Below are 20,679 nucleotides of genomic sequence, written 5' to 3' on the forward strand. Positions count from 1 at the left end.
GGTACCTCCCGGCTCAGAAAGCCTACTTTGGTTCTAGAGGGAGAGATTCCCAGACTGGAGGGGAAGAGAAAGGAGGGCAGCAAACTAAATCCCGCAGACCAGGCAAATGAACCCCCACATCAGCCAACAGAACCCCCAGACCAGCCACTGAACCCCCACATCAGCCAACTGAACCCCCAGACCACACAACTAAACCCCCAGACCAGCCAACTAAACCCCCAAGACCAGCCAAGTAACCCCAGTCCAGCCAAGTGAACCCCCAGATTAGCCAATTAACCCCCACACAAGACAGGTAAACCCTCTTAGACCAGCCAACCGAGCCCCCAAGACCAGCCAAGTAAAGCCCCCAGCCCAGCCAAGTAACTCCCAAACCAGACAACTTAAAGCCCACAGATCAGCCAACTAACCAACCCCCCTATATGAGGCAAGCCCCCAGACCAGACAACAAAATCCCCCAAACCACAAAACTAAATCCCCTAGGTAACTGAATGTCCCCAGATCAGCTGACTGAACCTCCCAGACCACTGAACTGGACCCCACTCGTTGAAATGATGTTTGGAATATACTGAATTAAATAAAACATATTAAAAGTAATCGTACCCGTTTCTTTGTACCTTATTCATGGGACTGCTAGAAATGTTAAAATCTATTTCTACTGGATGGTGTGGCTCTAGATAGTATGTCCTCGGGCAGAGTCCCGTCTTTATGATTCTTCAAGTCCTCTCCAGAACCCAGCGCTCAATAAAACCTGTGGGCTGGATGCAGGATGCCTCAGTTTACCCCAGAGGAAGCCGAGGCCTAGAGATACAAGGTCACTCGCCCTAAGGCAGGACCCACGGTGTAATTTGTGGGGCTCAGTGGAAAATGAACATATGAGGCCCATTGTTCAATATGTATTAAGAGCATTAAACCGAGCACGGGACCCTGTGCAGCTGCAGAGGCCCGTGAAGCTGGCCCTGCTCCAAGGCCAAATCATTAAGGGGCAGAGCTGGGATTTGAACCCAGAGAGGCCTGGAGCTGAGGCATGGTACAGGAGGGTCACCTGGAAACAGGTGGGTGGGGCTGAGTCCCTGGGCCAGGCTGCGGGGCTAGAGCAGAGGGGCAGAGGGCCTGGGTCCTGGCGGGTCCCTCCTCCTGGTGCCCTGGGCAGCGTGTAGTGTTGAGGCCCCAGGGAGTGACAGTAATCGTATCCAGGGCTGAACGGTGCCCACTCCAAAAGATACACCTAACCGGAACCTGTGAGTGGGAATCTGACATTGTTGAAAATAGGATCTTTGTGATGTGACTTTTTTTTTTTTTTTAGACAGGGTCTGGCTCTGTCACCCAGGCTGGAGTGCAGTGGTGTGATCACGGCTCACTGCAGCCTTAACTTGCTGGGCTCAAGGGATGCTCCCCCCTCTGCCTCCCAAGTGGCTGGGACTGCAGGCATGCACGCCACCATTCCCAGATAATTTTTGTATTTTTTGTACGGATGGGGTTTCGCAATGTTGCCCAGACTGGTCTTGAACTCCTGGGCTCAAGAGAGCCTCCTGCCTCAGTTTACCAAAGTGTTGGGACTACAGGCATGGGCCACTGTGCAGCCCTGCAGATGTGACTGAGTTAAGGATCTTGGGATGAAATTATTCGGGACTAGGGTGGGCGCTAAAGCAAATGACAGTTGTCCTTAAAAGAGAAGGGAAGACAGAAGAGGAAAGCCATGTGCCACGAGGCAGAGGCTGGAGCTAAGTGGCCACAAACCAAAGGATGGCTGGTGCCACCAGAAGCTTGGCAGGAAGGAGCCTCCTTAGAGCTTCCAGAAGAAACGAGGCCCTGCTCACACGTGGATGTCACACCTCTGGCCTCCAGAACTGTGAGAGAATAAATTCCTCTTTTAAGCCACCTAGTTTGGGGTCATCTCTTACAGCAGCCCTAGGACAGTAACACCCCATGTTACAGAGTTCCTGGCTACTTCAAATGTTGAGTTAAAATGATTCTCTCTGGGCCGAGTGTGGTGGCTCACGCCTGTAATCCCAGCACTTTGGGACGCTGAGGCAGGTGGATCACTTGAGGTCAGGAGTTCAAGACCAGCCTGGACAACACGGTGAAACCCCACCTCTACTAAAAATACAAAAATTAGCTGGGTATGGTGGCACACGCCTGTAATCCCAGCTACTCAGGAGGCTGAGGCAGGAGAATTGCTTGAACCCGGGAGGCGGGGGTTGCAGTGAGTTGAGATTGCACCACTGCACTCCAGCCTGGGTGACAGAGCGAGACTCCATCTCAAAAAAAAAAAAAAAAAGAGTTCTGGCCCCCCTAATCCCCATTCCCCGAGTCACTCCCATGCTTGTGTGGGCCTCATCACCTCCAGACACCCAGGCTGGGCGAGTAGGGGTGGGAAGGGGCGGGCAGCACCAAAGCCAGCCATGAAAAATGGAGGGACAAGCCACACTCGGGACAGGCACTGTTCCAGCACTTAGCACACTTAGCAGCTCTGGGGCTGATAGGAAGGCGGTCCTTTTAAGAGCTCCCAGCCCCACGAGCCCTGATCTGGCTGCCTGTGCTTTCACTCATGAGGGGCCGGGGGTGGGTGGAGGGGGGAGTGCATTTCCCAGGCACTGTCAGGATCTGCAGAGTCTTGGTCTACCTTCCTGATCAAGCGTCGGCTTTGGGCTGGAAGAAAAGTGGTTCCAGAGATACCTCCAGGGGCCTGGTTTCTTCGTCAAACATGTCCTGACACAATCGCCAAAAGGTGGAAACAACCCAGTGTCCATCATTGGAGAAGTGGATAAAGAAAATGCGGTCTGTCCACATGGTGGAATATTATTCAGCCGTGAAAAGCAACAAAGCAGTGATGCATGCTCAATGCGGATGAGCCTAGAAAACGCCACGCTGAGTGACGGAGACCAGACACAAAAGGACAAACGCTGGATGATTCCACTGGCATGAGGTCCCTAGAGCAGATTCTTAGAGACAGGAAGTAGAATAGTGGCCGCCAAGGGCTGGGGAGGGAACGGGGAGTTAGTGTTTAACGCGGACAGAGTTTCAGGTGGAGATGATGAAACCTTCATTCTGAAGATGGGTGGGGCGATGGTTGCACAACACTGTGAACGTGCTTAATGCCACTAACCTGTATACTTCATGGTTAAAACGGTAAGTTTTATGTGATATATATTATTTTTTAAAGAAGAAAAGTATCCTCAATGCCTACTTTGTGCCAGGCACTGGGAAACTCATATCTAAGGGAAGAAAGTCCTCAAGTTTCAAGGGTTTAGGCTTGACCCGCTCAGCCACTGTCTGCTGCTGAATCAACCTCAGCCACTCACAGATACTCATTCAACAAACATCTCCCCACTCCTCTGTGGGGTCAGCCTGGAGTCTCAGAGGAAGCCAGGCCCTGGAGGGGACCCGGGCTGTTTGTGACTGTCCGGCATCCCATCCCGCTTAGTAAACCACACCCCGATTTTCACCAGGGGAACCAATCTCTCTGCAAGCGGTCTTGGAGGAGCTGTCAATCAAGATGTACCTCCCCCCATGCCGAGGGGGCGGGCCTAAGACCTAAACTGGGCCAATCAGATGCTCTCCTGGAGCGGATTCCTCAAAGCCTGGGAACCTGATGAATGGTGGTCCATTCATCCCGGTTCCCAGCAGGGGCCTATTCACGCCTCCTTACTTCACTTTTCCTGTGGGCCCCCCTCGACTTTCCAGTAAATTCCTCGTTAACTAGTATCCGCTTCTGTAGCGTGCATCTAAAAGCCCTAAGCCTGCCTAAACCCAAAGGATGGGCTATAGAACCTGGTGAATTTGAGGAAGGAAATAATACAATTAATTAAGAGCAGCCACCGCCAGGGTGTGCCAGGCCTTGCTCTCGTGCTCCTGGTGACCCGAGACGGGTCCGCCATGATCCCCATTTTACCGACAAGGAAACTGAGGCCCTTGATCTAGGTCTCACAGAGGCTTTGGTGAGACCACAACTCACACCATGCAGGCTGATCCCAGGCCTGGCTCAGCTCCCAACCACCTCTCCAGGTGGGTAGGTGGCCTCTGCCTGGAAGGGGCTGCTGGGGTCAGGCAGGTGGCCACGGGGCAGGCTAGGAACCCAGCCCTCACACAACTGGCCATGGGACACCTGGAGCCAGCCAGATGCGGTCTCAGGCAGCAGGACCTCAAGTCAGAGCAGGTGGGCACGCTGGGTCTGGACCAGGGGCCACCCATGTGACTCCCAGATTTTTGGCTGGGGAGACCAAAGCAACTGTCACCAAGGTAAAGAAGAGGGGCAGCAATGGACTTGGGATGGGAGGTCTCCTGCCACATTGGTCTGACGTGCCCCAGGGCCATCCACACACAGGACAGAAGTCTGGGCTGTCTTTGCCAACACCCACAACACCCTTCAGTGGTTTTGTGTCCTTCTAGAACTTTCTTCTGCTGGCCTTCTCTCCTACCACCTGGACGCTGGGCCTCCTGTCTGGGTGATAACAGGCCCCGGGTGTATCCTCGGGAAAGCAAACAGCCCAGCATGTGCCTGGCTCCTTCGCAAAGGCCTCCTCCTCCCTCACTCTCCACAGCCTGGGATTAGGCACCCTGAGGGGGAAAATGAGGCCCCAGGGCACTGCCACCTTCCCAGTCACTCACTGCTAGTGAAATGGAAGGCCTGGAGGGGTGCTCAGAGTCAGGACAAGCATTTTTAGAGCACCTGCTATGTACAGGACTGCTTTAAGGGATGGTGCCCCGCTCCCTCTGCAGGGCAGAGGGCTTCATCTCCCCTCCCTCCTGCCCCCCAGCCCAGCCCACCCCCTGCCATGAGAGCTAGTGGGGGCAGAGCTTCAGGCCTTACCTTTCAGGCAGGACATCTTAAGCCCCATGTCGGCACCTCTGCAGGCCTGTGGAGAGAGGAGAGAGCTGAAAGAGGGGAGGGCGCGACTTGTTTGTATTGGCCACGTGCGGCCAGGCCCCCACCCTTGGCCCTGATGAGTGCAAAACAGGAGGTTGTGGTGGAGAGAAACCACCGGCCTCCAGGTCACGCCACCTGTCAACTACATCTGGGCTGGATTTGCTCAAAGATGGAGTCTGTGCTGGTGGAAAAAACTTACGGGTGCCTCAAAGTTAAATATACAGGAAGCCAAGGCGGCGTCTGCAGCCCTGGCTCTGTGAGGTCACTTGAACCCAGGAGGCGGAGGCTGCAGTGAACTGATGATGGGGAACCGACACCACCAAGCCTTTCCTTTCAAGAGCCACAGGACGGCTGCAGCTGCAGAGATGTGAAGACCTGCCAGCAGGGCTCGGGGGTGGCCCAGAGGCCCCCATGGCGGTGTACCTCCCTTTCTAATGCTGCCTTTTTTTCTTTTTTTCCCTAATGCAGGTTCTTTGGAGACCTGACAGCCTGAGCTATAGAAGACATGTGGCTCCCCAGCCCACGGGGTATTAGAATTGTCCCAACCGGTGTTCTCATGATGTTCCTGCAACATGAGGCATCCCAAGTTCTAAGCAATTGAAAAATAAAAGCAGCAGCCAGTGGTACAGGGCCCCCGCGTGCTCTTGACACTCACTCCTCAGTAACAGCCCCGTAAGGTACTATTACTGTCCCCAGTTCACAGACACAAAAATCAGGGCTCAGAGAGGTGGCGGCACCTGCTGAAGGCTACCAGCTTACTAGGGACTGTGGAGCTGAGACTCGCACCCAGGACTGTCCTGATCCCCAGGCTGGAGCCCCACCCCACAGGGGCCTGTAGTGTGCAGAGATCCAGAGGAAGATAAAGGCACCATCCGTGGGAGGAGCCCCAGGGGATGGGAGGTCAGGCAGGAACAGGTGAGGAGAAGCCAAAGATGGGTTGGACCTGGGATTTTAGGGGCTGGTTTGGAGTTAAGAGCTTATTCTGAGGACGCCAAGGAGCAAGTCTGCTTTCTAGACGGGTGTGTGGCTAGTGCCTGTGAGGAGACCCCCGGCCTGGCCCTCATCTGCAGGCTGTTGGTGGACTGGTAGCATCAGCAACCCGGGGGCTGGGGAGCAAGGCAGCAGCTCAGGCCCAACCAGGCGCACAAGGTCCCGGGGATTCCTGTGCCTGCTGAGGTCAGAGATGCTTGCTCTGGGCCAGAAATCGGGGAGGTGAATGTGAAGACGGCAGGTCGGGAAGGGTTTGGAGGAGAAGGAGCTGGAAGTCCAGGTGCAGCTAGTAAGACATGGGTGGGAGATACCACCAAGTCATAGACTGGGGGCCTTGGGAAGGGAAGGAAAGCGAGAGATACTGATGGGAACAGGCTTGGGCCAGCTGCGCAGGAAAGGCGGCCATTCCAACTTAGGAGTGGTCTGTGGAGCTTCCCCAATGCACTAGCTGGGCCAGGCCCCATCTCGGCAGCTCCCAGCCATGTGACCACGGACAGTTTATCTCAAGTCTTCACTTTCCTCATCTTTAAAATGGGATAAATTGGCCGGGCATACTGGCTCACGCCTGTAATCCCAACAATTTGGGAGGCTGCGGTGGGTGGATCAGGAGTTCAAGACCAGCCTGGCCAACATGGTGAAACCCCATCTCTACTAAAAATAAAAAAATAAGCCAGGCATGGTGGTGGGTGCTTGTAATACCGGCTACTCAGGAGGCTGAGGCAGGAGAATCACTTGAACCTGTACGTGGAGGTTGCAGTGAGCTAAGATCGCACCACTGCGCTGCAGCCTGGGCAACAGAGTGAGACTTCATCTCGAGAAAAAAAGAATTTTTAAAAAGGGGTGAGGCACATAACGGTCTCACTGAGCAGCAGCGAGAACTGAGTGTGGGGAAGTGATCTGTGCTGGGGACAGAGGAAAAGTCGGAACAATGTCAGCTGCTGCTGTCCCTTATGACAGAGAGGGAGGGAAAGGAGGTCGAGGTTTCCAGCTAGGCCTTTTCTCCAGGGCCTTGCTGTTCCCAGAATGGCCCATGGAACAGCAGCACAGGCTTCCCGGGAGCTGTGCATGCAGAGTCTCGGCCCTGAGCTGGCCCTGCCCACTCAGAACCTGCATCCACACTACAGCCAAGAAGAGCTGGGCACTGCAGCCTCCGCACATCACCCAGGAGCTTTACAAAATACCATTTCTTCTGGATTAGGTAACTCACGCCTGTCATCCCAGCACTTCGGGAGGCTGAGGCATGAGGATCACTTAGGGCCAAGAGTACAAGACTAACTTGGGCAACATAAGAAGACCCTGTCTCTATAAAACAAGCTTATAGCTGGGCACAGTGGCTCACATCTGTAATCCCAGCACTTTGGGAGGCCGAGGTGGGCAGATCACCTGAGGTCAGGAGTTCGAGACCAGCCTAGCCAACATGGTGAAACCCTATCGCTACTAAAAATACAAAAAATTAGCTGGGTGTGGTGGTGGACGCCTGTAATCCCAGCTACTCAGGAGGCTTAGGCAGGAGAATCTCTTGAACCCAGGAGATGGAGGTTGCAGTGAACCAAGATCATGCCATTGCACTCCAGCTTGGGCAGTAAGAGCGAAACTCTGTCTCAAAAACAAAAAAAACAAAAAACAAGCTTGTACAACCCACAGCCCTTGAGCCGGTTGCAGCCCAGGGTGGCTTTGAATGTGGTCTAACGCAAATTCGTAAACTTTCTTAAAACATTATGAATTTTTTTTGTGATTTTTTTTTTTTTTTTTAGCTCATCAGCTATCATTAGTGTATTTTATGTGTGGTCCAAGACAATTCTTCTTCCAGTGTGACCCAGGCAAGCCAAAAGATTGACATCCTGGCTATAAAACATTTTTACAAAATTAGTCAAGTGTGGTGGCCTGTGCCTGTAGTCCTAGCTACTCAGGAGGCTGAGGTGGGAGGATCACTTGAGCCCAGGAGGTTGAGGCTGCAGTGAACCTTGATTGTGCCACTTCACGCCAGCCTGGGTGACAGCAAGAGCCTGTCTCTTAAAAAAAAAAAAAAAATGCTGCTTGCTGCCTGAGTCTCACCCCCAGAGATTCTGGGGCAATTGGTCTGGTGTGTGGCTGGCACTGGGATTTTTTTTTTTTTTTTTTTTTTTTTGAGATGGAGTCTCACTCCGTTGCCCAGGCTGGAGTGCAGTGGTGCGACCTTGGCTCACCGCAACCTCCACTTCCCAGGTTCAAGCGATTATCCTGCCTCAGCCTCCTGAGTAGCTGAGACTACAGGCGTGCACCATGACACCCAGCTAATTTTTTTTTTTTTTTTTTTGCATTTTTAGTAGAGATGGGATTTTGTCATGTTGGCCAGGCTAGTCTCGAACTCCTGACCTCAAGTTATCCACCCACCTCAGCCTCCCAAAGTGCTGGGATTTCAGGTGTGAGCCACCGCGCCTGGCCTGGCACTGGGATTTTTAAAAGCTCCCTGCAGGACTCTCACATGCAGGAGAGAGAATCCTTCCCTACGGGAGGAGTGAGGGGTAGCGGAGGAGTGCGGCTGGGGCTGAGGGACGAGGGCCCAGGCCTGTGGGAGTGACAGGCACATTTCCTGGCGCTCACCATGCGCCTGGCACTGTTCAGAGCCCTTTATGTGTATTCATCGTTAGTGAATCCTCACAATAACCCCATGAAGTTGGGACCGTTCCTGTCCCCATCTCACAGGAAACAGAGGCACAGAGAAATTAGTTAACTTGCCTAAGGTCATCTGGGTAGCAAGTGACAGGGCAGGGATTTGAAGCCAGAAATTTGGACTCTGGAGCCCATGCTTTTAGTGACCAGGCAGACCTGGGAAGTCTGGGAGTCCCCAGGGGACAGAGCTTCCAGGAACAGGGGAGGGTGGAGCAGACCTCATCTCCATCCCTCATCAATTGTGCCCATGCTGGCTCTCCTGCCGCCAGCCTTGCCAAGGGGTCCTGCAGCCCTGACGTCAGGATCAACCACAAATAAGCCAGAGGGAAAGCTGCACAGAGCCCCAGGGCCTCTGCTGGCCAGGCTTCCCAAACCTCCCTGGACTGTGGCTGCTGGTAAGACAGACTCAACATCCCAACCAAGTGCAGACCGGCCCTGCACAATGTACTCGGATTTTATCATCTATTCCCTTTTATCCTGTCTTTGTTCAGCATTGATCACAGCCCACCTGGCGGATTTTGACACATCTCAACCCAGGGTTTGAAAACCAGTGATCTGTACGGAAGTTCTCACAGATGGAATGATGTGTGGAATTTGCTGTAAAATACTCCAGTAAAACAACAACAACAAAATGCTGTGGGGCACAGGGAGGCGCCACCATGAGAGCAGCGGGATGCTGTTTACTGTTGAGACTGGGAGATAGGAGAGCATGACATACTGGTGTGTTTGTTTGAAAAGTAATGACCACCCTGGGCAACATGGCGAAACCCCATCTCTACAAAAAAATACAAAATTTAACCACTCATGGTGGTGCATGCCTGTAATCCCAGCTACTCAGGAGGCTGAGGTAGGAGGATCGCTTGAGCCTCCTTGAAGTGGAGGCTACAGTGAGCTGTGATTGTGCCACTGCACTACCTGGGAGACAGAGCAAGACCCTGTCTCAAAAAAAGAAAAAGAAAAGAAAAGAAGTAATAAAACGGTCAAAAGAGAAACAACTGTATTTTAGGTGACAGTCTGGGATCAAAATTAAGTTCTCCGATTCTGATTATTTTACTGTGTTCTGTAAGAAATGGTCCTTGCTCGGCAGTGGCTCATGCCTCTAATCCCAGCACTTAGGGAGGCCAAGGCGGGTGGATTGCCTGAGGTCAGGAGTTCGAGACCAGCCTGGCCAACATGGTGAAACGCCCGTCTCTACTAAAAATACAAAAATTAGCCAGGCATGGTGGCAGGCACCGGTAATCCCAGCTACTCGGGAGGCTGAGGCAGGAGAATCGCTTGAACCCAGGAAGCAGAGGTTGCAGGGAGCCAAGATCACTCCATTGCACTCCAGCCGGGGCGACAAGAGCAAGACTTTGTCTCAAAAAAAAAAAAGAAATGGTCCTTGCTCTTAGAAAATATACACTGACGGCCAGGCATGGTGGCTCACACCTTGTAATCGTTAGCACTTTGGGAGGCTGAGGTGGGCAGATCACCTGAGGTCAGGAGTTCAAGACCAGCCTGGCCAACATGGTGAAACCCCATCTCTCTACCAAAAATACAAAAAATTATCCAGGCGTGGCCGGGCACAGTGGCCCATGCCTGTAATCCCAGCACGTGGGGAGGCTGAGGTGGGTGGATCACGAGGTCAGGAGATCGAGACCATCCTGGCTAACACGGTGAAACCCCATCTCTACTAAAAATCTAAAAAATTAGCCAGGTGTGGTGGCGGGCCCAGCTACTAGGGAGGCTGAGGCAGGAGAATGGCGTGAACCTGGGAGGCGGAGCTTGCAGTGAGCCGAGATCATGCCACTGCACTCCAGCCTGGGGGACAGAGCGAGACTCTATTTCAAAAAATAAAGCAAAATAAAATAAAATAAAATAAAATAAAAATAAAATAAAATAATCCAGGCATGGTGGTGGGCGTCTGTAATCCCAGCTACCTGGGAGGCGGAGGTTTCAGTGAGTGGAGATGGTGGCACCGCACTCCAGCCTGGGCGAGAGAGGGAGACCCTCAAAGAAACAAACAAAAAAAAAAAAAAAAAAAAAAGAAAGAAAGAAAGAAAATATACACTATATATACTGACATGTCTGGGCTCAAGAATCATCATTTCCGTAACTTAACTCTCAGATTGTTCAGCAGGAACATAATGATATGCACAAATACGTGTGCAGGGAGAGATGAGGACGCGCATGTAGGTAAATGTTCATTTCTGGCGAAGGATATTTGCAGGGCCTCTTCATATTCTCACAACTCTTCTTTAACTTTGAAACTGCTTCAAGAAAAAGGCTTAAAAAGGAAAGAAAGGCAATATCCAGAAGAGACAGGGCAGCTCAATGAGAGTCTGCGCAATGCCTGGGCTCCCCACCATGGTCTCCCAGGGCGGGAAGCCGGCGGCAGCATGTGCGTCGGATCCCATTTTCCTCCTAGTAGCTTCTACGATTTGGTGGAGATGCGTTCCTGGGGCCAGGCTCTGGCCGAGCAAAGGATCTGTATTACGCCGTGCCAGGCAGCACCACCTCCCAGAAGAGGTGTCTGGAACTGACAGGTTTTGTCTGAAAAGCTGTCTTGCAACTTGAAAGACCCCTACCTCAAATCACACAGGGGGAAGGAAGGAAGGCAGGGAGGGAAGGAGGGAAGAAGTAAACCAGAGGATGGGGGACCAGGAGCGGCTCCAGCTGGGATTCAGGTGACACTGGGGGCAGGATGCAGTGAGGGTCAGGCAGGTGCAGCATCGAGGGTGGTCACGTCCACACACGACAATTCGATGTGGGGTGTGTGGAACTCCCACATGGAGAGTTTTCACACGGCAAGTTTTCTCAGCTCCCACAGTGTCCCTGCAGTTGCCCTCGTTGTCATCCTGCTTCTGCCTCCCTTCAAAGACAGCACGAAGGCAGTGGGCACAGGACTGGCTGAGGGGACAAGAAAGAATCGGGCGTCTAGAGGAGCTGTGTCACCTCACGCAAGTCATCTCCCAAGTCTGAGGTGCTGGGGCTCGGTCCCCCAGGCTCTGTGTCCTCCTCTGCCAAACAGGCATTGAGCCACCAGCCTCCAGGACAGGGACTGTGACAGAGTTATCACCATCATCTTCATCATCATCACTGTTCTCATCATTCTTATTGATATAGTTTGGATATTTGTCCCTTCCAAACCTCATGTTGAAATTTGAATCTGAGCACTGGGCCACATGGGAGGTGTCTGGGTCATGGAGCGATCCCTCATGAACAGCTTGCTTGGTGCCGTCCTCACAGTAATGAATGCGTTTGCTCCCTATTGGTTCCTGCAAGAGCTGGTTGTTAAAAAGAAGCCTGGTGGCCGGGCATGGTGGCTCATGCCTGTAATCCCAGCACTGTGGGAGGCTGAGGTGGGTGGATCACTTGAGGTCAGGAGTTGGAGACCAGTCTGGCCAACATGGAAAACCCCATCTCTACTAAAAATACAAAAATTAGCTGGCTATGATGGTGCATGTCTGTAATCCCAGTCACTCAGGAGGTTAAGGAATGAGAATCGCTTGAACCTGGGAGCCAGAGGTTGCAGTGAGCCGAGATCATGCCACTGCACTCCATCCTGGGTGACAGAGCGAGACTCCGTCTCAGAAAAAATAAAAGAGCCTGGCACCTTCCCTGCTTCCCACTTGCTGCCACCCTCTCACCACATGATCTCTGTAGCTCCCCTTCACCTTCCGCCTTGAGTGGAAGCAGCCTGAGGCCCTCACCATCCTGGTGCCATGTTTCCTGTCCAGCATGCAGAACTGTGAGCCAAATTTTTTTGTTTGTTGGAGACACAGTTTCACTGTTTTTGCCCAGGCTGGAGTGCAATGGTGCGATCTCGGCTCACTGCAATCTCCGCCTCCTGGGTTCAAGCGATTCTCCTGCCTCAGCCTCCCGAGTAGCTGGGATTACAGGCATCCGCCACCATGCCCGGATAATTTTCTATTTTTAGGAGAGATGGGGTTTCTCCATGTTAATCAGGCTAGTCTCAAACTCCCGACCTCAGGTGATCCGCCTGCCTCAGCCTCCCAAAGTGCTGGGATTACAGGCGTAAGCCACGGTGCCCGGCACGAACCTCTTTTCTTTATAAATTATCCAGCCTTGGTTATTCCCTTGTAGCAACACAAATGGACTAAGACAGGTGTCACCTCACTACTGTTGTCATCCTTGTCACTGTCATCATTGTTGCTGCCACCTTCACCATCATTGTCATCAGTGTGATTGCTGCTAGGTACCACCAGGGCACCCCCACTATGTGGCCCCAATTCCACAGTGTGGCCTGTTGTGTTGGGGGTGAATTTATGTGGGAGTGTGGAGAGCCCTGTCCACTCCCTTTGAGATCCGGGGCCAGCCCCCTGCAGAGACCACAGATGCTTACGTGGGAGAGGCCCCTTAGATGAGTTGAAATGTCTGACAAGGAGGAGTTACAGCTTTGATTCTACATCTGTCTGAATAGAAGCCATACAGTTGTCTAAACATGGGGAGGAGCCACTGTTACCTTAAACTTTATCATCATCATCATGACAATATCAGCTGATAGATATCCAGCTGTTTTCAATGTGCCACATTCTGGGCCAAGTTTGCTATAAAAACTATGCCACTGAACCCTAACAATGCCCTAAGAGATAAACATTACCACCATCCTGTTTTATAAATGAGGAGCTGGGGCTCACAGCTGTCCAGGGACTCCCAGCACCCAGGGCTAGCAAGCTACAGCTCTGGGCTGCCAGACACTAACGCGAAGCCCACATCACTGCACTGGGTTGCAGTGTCCTATTCCACACACCAGAGTTATAGATTGTTTGAGTTTGTTACAAACAAACACACGTATCTTTGTAACTAGAAAATAAAGATTTAAGGCCGGACGCAGTGGCTCAAGCCTGTAATCCCAGCACTTTGGGAGGCCGAGGCAGGCGGATCACGAGGTCAGGAGATCGAGACAATCCTGGCTAACATGGTGAAACCCCAACTCTACTAAAAATACAAAAAAATTAGCCAGGCATGGTGGTGGGCACCTATAGTCTCAGCTACTTGGGAGGCTGAGGCAGAAGAATGGTGAGAACCCGGGGGGCGGAGAGCTTGCAGTGAGTTGAGATCGCACCACTGCATTCCAGCCTGAGCAACAGAGAGAGACTCTGTCTCAAAAGAAAAAAAAATACAAAATTAGCCGGGTGTGGTGGTGCATGCCTATAATCCCAGCTGAGGCAGGAGGCTGAGGCAGGAGAATCGCTTGAACCTGGGAGACAGAGGTTGTGGTGAGCCGAGATTGCGCCATTGCACTCCAGCCTGGGCAACAAGAGCAAAACTCCGTCTCAAAAAAAAAAAAAAAAAGAAAAGAAAAGAAAAGATTTAATGGGAGAAAAAAAGATTTAAGGCGAGGATACCCTTAGCTTGGCATGATGGTATGGGAGCAGTTGGGCCCAAAAGAACTGCTAGTTTAGGTATAAATGTTCTATCTTTTTCACACATTTGCAGGGGTGTGAAAAACTTCCTTTTCATATTGAATTGGGCTCTGTTTATGCTCCCTTTGAAATATCAGATTGTTAATTATTTGCACAACAGCTTGAAGAAGAACAGGTTCTTTCTTGCACCCAGGCATAAAAATCTCCCCGTCAGCAGCCAGGCACGGTGGCTCACGCCTGAAATCCCAGCACTTTGGGAGGCCAAGGCAGGCGGATCATGAGGTCAGGAGATCGGGACCATCCTGGCTAACACAGTGAAACCCTGTCTCTACTAAAAATACAAAAAATTAGTCGGGCGTGGGGGCGGTCGCCTGTACTCTCAGCTACTTGGGAGGCTGAGGCAGGAGAATGGTGTGAACCCACGAGGCGGAGCTTGCAGTGAGCTGAGATGGCACTGCTGCACTCCAGCCTGGGCGACAGAGCGAGACTCCATCTCAAAAAAAAAAAAACAAAACAAAAAATCTCCCCGTCAGCCAGGTGCGGTGGCTTACGCCTGTAATACCATCACTTTGGGAGGCCAAGGCAGGCGGATCACCTGAGGTTGGGAGTTCAAGACCAGCCTGACCAACATGCAGAAACTCCATCTCTACTAAAAATACAAAATTAGCCAGGCACGGTGGCGCATGCCTCTAATCTCAGCTACTTGGGAGGCTGAGGCAGGAGAATCGCTAGAACCTGGGAGTTGGAGGTTGTGGTGAGCTGAGATTGCACCACTGCACTCCAGCCTGGGCAACAAGATGAAACTCTGTCTCAAAAAAAAAAAAAAAAAAATCTCCCTGTCGCCAAATGGTCATGGGATTCTCTCTGGTGACAAGGATGGGCAATTATAAAAACTGACTTCCTTGGCAGAGGTCCACCGCCTCCTGAGGGGCGGCAAGACAGAAGGACATCAGATGTCAACGTCATGCCACACAGCTTCTCTAAGACCAAGAGCATCTCCAGGGACAGGTCCCACTTCCACGTTGGCTGCGTTTGTTTTTGCAACAGCCTTGAAGGCAGGTGCCACAAATTACCAGCTCACAACATGACTGCTTGTCAGCTCACCCTCTACAGATTTTCAGTGCAAACAGAAAAGCAAAATGATGTGTTCTTTCATAAAGTCAAAAGCAACCAAGACGTAGCAGTGACTAAGAGGGACAGAATCTCCCGCTGGCTGGAGGGACCCTGCTCTTCAAAGCGGGCTCCGATGTTTGCCGATTCCCTTCAGTTACTACTTCTGTGGATCACAGACGTTCAGCTCTAGGCTATGAGATAAACCCATCCTGGAGAGACTCATACAAATCTAGAGCTGGAAGTGGTCAGAGAGAGATGCCCAGGTAAAATACAGGATGCCCAGTTATTGCATGAGACACACTCATAAAAACTATTCATTGTTTATCTGCAGTTAAACTTAGTTGGGGCTGGGTGCGGTGGCTCATTCCTGTCATCCCAGCACTTTGGGAGGATGAGGCGGCGGGCAGATCACTTGAGGCTGGGAGTTCAAGACCAGCCTGGCCAACATGGTGAAAGCCCGTCTCTACTAACAATACAAAAATTAACCGGGCGTGGCAGAGGGTGCCTGTAATCCCAGCTACTAGGGAGGCTGAGGCAGGAAAATTGCTTGAACTTGGGAGACAGAGGCTGCAGCTAGTGGAGACTGCGCCACTGCACTCAAGCCTGGGCGGCAGAGTGAGACTCCGCCTCAAACAAACAAACAAAAACAACAAAAACTCAGCTAGATAACTTAGTTATCCTTGTGTTTATCTGCTGAATCTGACCACCCTATTCAAGGTCATTTGATTTCTAACATCTGGCTGTCCCAGATGGGGACCTGGAGAACCAGACAGCAAAAGTGAATGAACTGGTTCCTGCGGAGCCACCCACCAGATGAAATCAGAGTAACCCCATGGAGGTCCTGAGTCACGGTGGCACCTTGCCCTGCTTGCCTAACAAAGACCTCCTGGGAGGACCCAGAAGAGGGCAGGGCTGAAGAAGAGTCACAGCTGAAGAATGTGACTGTTTGCCAGGTGAGTGGGCTCCAATCCCAGTGGGGCAGGGTGGTCGGTGAGGCTGGGTAAGCCCCTTCAGCTTTCTGGGCCTGGTCACGCTGCAAGCCGGGAAGAGAGTGCGGGCAAGCAGGGCTCCCAGCAGGCTCACAACACGCATGGTGCTTTTATTCCTTCTTTAGGAAAGCCACTTTCTTTCTGCAGCAGGATTAGAATTCCTGCAATTCCAGCCAAAGGAACTGGGTTGGGAAGCGATACTGCAAGCATTCATGTGCTTTCATCCCGGTCCACAGCGTGCAAAAGGGAGGGCTGCCTTCAGCTTACCCACGGTCCTGCAGGGACAGTGAGCCCCTCTCCGAATGGCCAGGACCTCCACCTGGCCCACAGGAAGCCTTCACCAGCAGGAAGCGAAACAGGATGGGGTGGGGGCAGGAGGCCCACCGAAATCCCCACCTGCTTGGCCTCCCACAGATGAGCCATGTGACTTACAGCAAAATACTTGCCCACTGCCGACTCTGGGCCACCGCGAAATAATAGAGCTGAACACCTTAGGATTCGAGCACCTTTCTGTACATTATACATCAATAAAAACATTTATCAAAAAATAAGAGGGCTTTGAGACCAGCCAGAGCAACATGGTGAAATCCTGTCTCCACAGAAAAACACAAAAACTAGCTGGGTATGGTGGCACACACCTGTGGTCCCAACTACTTGGGGGGCTGAGTTGGGAGGATCACCTGAGCCCAGGAGGTTGAGGCTGCAGTGAGCCATGATCATGCCACTGCACTCCAGCCTGGGCAACAGAGGGAGATCCTGTCTCAAAATAAATAAAAGGGGTCTGCTGTTAGAAGGCAGGTTAACGGCTACCCATAGGGTAACCATGGCCAGCAGGAGCATGAAGGGATTGCTGGGGGTGTCCTGGGGGGCTGGAAGTCTGTTTCTTGACCTGGCGCACACTTTTGATGTACACTTATTACAATGGGCATATCATCTTGCCCACAAAAAGTATCAAACTGTAAAATATTTGAAGAGATTTATTCTGAGTCAAATATGAGTAACCAATGGCCTCAGGAGACCCAGAGAATATGTGCCCAAGGTAGTTGGGCTACAACTTGGTTTTATACATTAGGAAGACACAAGGAATCAATCAGTACATATAAGATATACATTGGCTCCAGCCGGGCGCAAGGACTCATGCCTGTAATCCCAGCACTTTGGGAGGCTGAGGCAGGTAGATCACGAGGTCAGCAGTTCAAGACCAGCCTGGCCAACTTGGTGAAACTCCGTCTCTACTAAAAATACAAAAAAATTAGCCGGGTCTGGTGCAGGCGCCTGTAATCCCAGCTGCTCAGGAGGTTGAGGTAGAGAATTGCTTGAACCCGGGAGGTGGAAGTTGCAGTGAGCTGGGATTGCGCCACTGCACTCCAGCCTGGGTGACAGAGCGAGACTCCAACTCAAAAAAAAAAATATGCATATATATATGTATATATATACATATACATGAATGCATATATATATACACATATATATATATACACACACACACACACACACACACACATTGGCTTCATCTGGAAAGGTGGGACAACTGAAGGGGTAAGTAGGTGGGATGGGGAGACATGGCTTTTGGGTCGTAGGATTCAAAGATTTTCCGATTGGCAAATGGTTGAGAGAGTTATTTATTATCTGGGCTGGGCGAGGAAGTGGCTCATGCCTGTAATCCCAGCACTTTGGGAGGCTGACGTGGGTGGATCACGATGAGGTCAGGAGTTTGAGGCCAGCCTGACCAACAGGGTAAAACCCCATCTCTACTAAAAATACAAAAATTAGCTGGGCATGGTGGCACACACCTGTTATTCCAGCTACTCAGGAGGCTGAGGGAGGAGAAACACTTGAGCCTGGGAGGTGGAGGTTGCAGTGAGCCAAGATCACGCCACTGCACTCCAGCCTGGGCGACAGAGCAAGACTCTGTCTCAACAAAAAACAACAAAAAAACCCAAGAGTTATTATCTAAAGACCTGGAATCAATAGAAAGGAATGTCTGGGTTACGAAAGGGGGTTTGGCTTGAGAGAGAATAGATTGTACATGTTTCTTATCAGACTTAAAGGGACTGTCCTATTAGTCTAAAGGTCTGCACTTATGTTAATGCTAGTCAGCTGGCTCTGAATTTCAAAAGGCAAGAGAGTATAATGAGGCATGTCTGACCCCACTTCCCATCATGGCCTGAACTAGCTTTTCAGGTTAACTTTGGAATGCCCTTAGCCAAGGGGAGTGGTCCATTCAGATGACTGGGAGGCTTTGATTTTTTTTTTTTTTTGGTTTACGATCTCTTACTAATCCTTTTCTTTTCTTTTTTTTTTTTTTTTTTTTTAGAGAAAGGAGTCTCACTATGTTGCTCAGGTTGGTCTCAAACTCCTGGCCTCAGGTGATGCTCTTGCCTCACCCTCCCAAAGCACTGGGATCACAGGTGTGAGCCACTGTGCCTCGGCCCCATCATCACTTACTGATCTTTTTAACGATGGGGGATTATACTTAGCAGGCCCAGAGGCCTAGCCTGGCTTCCACTGTAGGTAAGAGCAATTCAGTACCACGGCTCAGGGTTCCAGGCCTGGCCTTGCCATTTTCCAGCCACGTAATCTTGTGTCAGTGACTTTGCCTTTACAAGCTTCTGTTTCCTCATTTTTATTTTTTAATTTTTTGGGTTTTTGTTGTTGTTGTTGTTGTTGTTTTAAGAGACAGGGTCTCCCTTTGTTGCCCAGGCTGGAATGCAGTGGTGTGATCATAGCTCACTGTAGCCTCAACTTATTGGGCTTAAGGAAACCTCCTGTCTCAGCCTCCTAAGTAGCTGGGACTACAGGTGTGCACCACACCCAGCTAATTAAAAAATGTTTTGTAGCTGGGGGGACTCACTATGTTACCCAGGCTGGTCTCCAACTCCTGGCCTCAGGCACTCCTCCTGCTTTGGCCTCCCAAAGTATTGCAACTACAGGCGTGAGCCACTGTGCCCAGCCCTGTTTCCTCATCTTTAAAATGAGGCTGACAGTATTTCGTTGGAGAGTTGGTCAGGGGATTAAAACAGAAAACGCAGGGTCTGGTGTACGAGGAGCGCTCCGCAAGCATGAACTATCACTGTTCTCTTCAGTGTCCACTGACGGGACGCTCCCATTTCAAGTCTCCAGAGGTAACCTGCACCTTGGGCTGGGAAAATACACTCTACGTGGGTCTGGGGTGCACCCCACCGGCATGGGAAGGCGCTTCCGGGGAGAGGAGATTAGGTGGTGAGCTTTCAGCCTCCTTGGGGCTGGCGAGGGATTAAGCGTTTCCATAAATACATGGCCTTCTCCCATCCACAGGACCGGGTCCCCAGCGGTGGGGGCGCAGAACCCAAGGAGGGCGTGGCCTGCACAGGTGAGGGTGCTTTTTGGAGTTAACCCAGCCCAGGACAGGGGCCTCCTGACAGCGTTGGGTGGGTGCGGTCTAGGCAGGAAACGCCAGGGTCTGTGACTCAGGGTATGCCTCTCAGAGCCTCAGTTTCCTCACCTGTACATTGAGGCGTTCGATCCCCAAGAACTGCACTACCTCAGAAGTGCCTTTGCCTCGCAGCCTTCCCTTCCTCCGGGCTCCAAAGCCTGTCCAACCTGCACAGATTTTTCCTTAATTCCATCTGGGCCCCGCAGCCAGAGGCGGTCTGAGAGAAGTCCCAGCCGCCCTCGGACCCCGCCCTCCGCCTATCCCTGAGGGGAGCTGCGGGTGCCCCTTTTTACTGAGGCCTCCCCTAGTTCCGCTCGAGCGCAGCCAGCCAGGAGAAGGCGCGCGTGCGTCCACACGGGTCGCCCTTTGCGGTTGCAAACCTGCTTTGATGCCCTGGGAGCGCAGGGGGGCCCCTAAGTGAGGCGGTTCATAAATAATAGATTTGGAAATACTCGATAGAAGGGAAATGGTTCCTCGGGAGGCCTCCTGCCCCCGCCCCCCGCCGGGCTCCCTTCCAGCTCTCAGGAATGGCGTTCTGGTCCATTCCCAAGGAACTCGTGACGGCGCGGGGTGGCCTGTGGTGAGTGAGGGGCCAGAGGCTTCCGCGCGGGGACACACCCCCACCGCCGGTGCAAGTTGCAGCGCGGCCAGAGCCGGGCCAAGTTTCCCAAAGCCTGTGTCTCCGCAGCAAAGTCTGCAAGAAGTTGGGGGGACGCCCGGGCCCGCGTTGGTCCCCCACCGCCCCCCGGGCCACGCCCCTGCAGCGGCTGCGGCTTGCGAGGCGTGGACGCCGCCCGGCCGGGGCCGCGTTGCTCGGGGAAGGCGGGCGTCCCGGGGAAGGGGCGGCGGGCACGAGGCGCGGGGCACTCACCGCTTCCTTCTTGGTGGGCTCACTGCGGAGCCGCGCCCGAGGCGCGCGAGGCCCGCCCGGGCGCTGGTGGTGGCGGCGGCGGTCGGGCTCGGGGGGCCGCGGCTACAAGCCTGCAAGACAGAGCAGCGGGGGTCATGGCCCGGCTGGCGCTCGGGCAGCCGCGCGCCTCCCGCGGTCCCGCCCCGCTCCTAGAGGGCGGTGCTGACGGCAGCCGCCGGGCCGCGGGCGCCAGGATTGCACCGGCCAGGCGCGGGGCGGAGCGGGCCCGCCCGTCGCCTCCCTGGGGAGCGTGCCAGGACCCGCCCGCCGCCCTAGGCGGCGGTCCGGACCCCTCGCTGCTTGCCTGTTTCCTCCCTCCAGGCCCTGGGCGGTCCCGGGGAAAGTTTGGGCCGCGGCCCGTAGGGCTCCCCACC

The 20,679-nt window shown here is 52.7% G+C and overlaps 1 protein-coding gene across 2 annotated transcripts in view; it reads right to left on the minus strand.

Moving 5' to 3' along the window:
* Positions 1–20,467, minus strand: part of C2H16orf74 (chromosome 2 C16orf74 homolog) — a 42,533-nt gene extending 22,066 nt beyond the window's left edge. Inside the window, exons 1-2 of one of the 2 annotated variants that reach the window (XM_030819678.1) lie at positions 20,267–20,467; positions 4,811–4,856 (exon numbers count right to left, since the gene is read on the minus strand). In XM_030819678.1, the coding sequence (XP_030675538.1) occupies positions 4,811–4,838 (28 nt within the window). In that variant the 5' untranslated portion in view covers positions 4,839–4,856; positions 20,267–20,467. Of the gene's footprint in view, positions 1–4,810; positions 4,857–19,464; positions 19,527–20,266 lie in introns of those variants that run through there. The other variant, XM_030819687.1, reaches the window with a different exon arrangement.
* Positions 20,468–20,679: the final 212 nt, after the last annotated feature.

Source organism: Nomascus leucogenys, chromosome 2 (assembly GCF_006542625.1).
Source record: "Nomascus leucogenys isolate Asia chromosome 2, Asia_NLE_v1, whole genome shotgun sequence".
In the NCBI taxonomy this organism is placed as follows: domain Eukaryota; kingdom Metazoa; phylum Chordata; class Mammalia; order Primates; family Hylobatidae; genus Nomascus; species Nomascus leucogenys.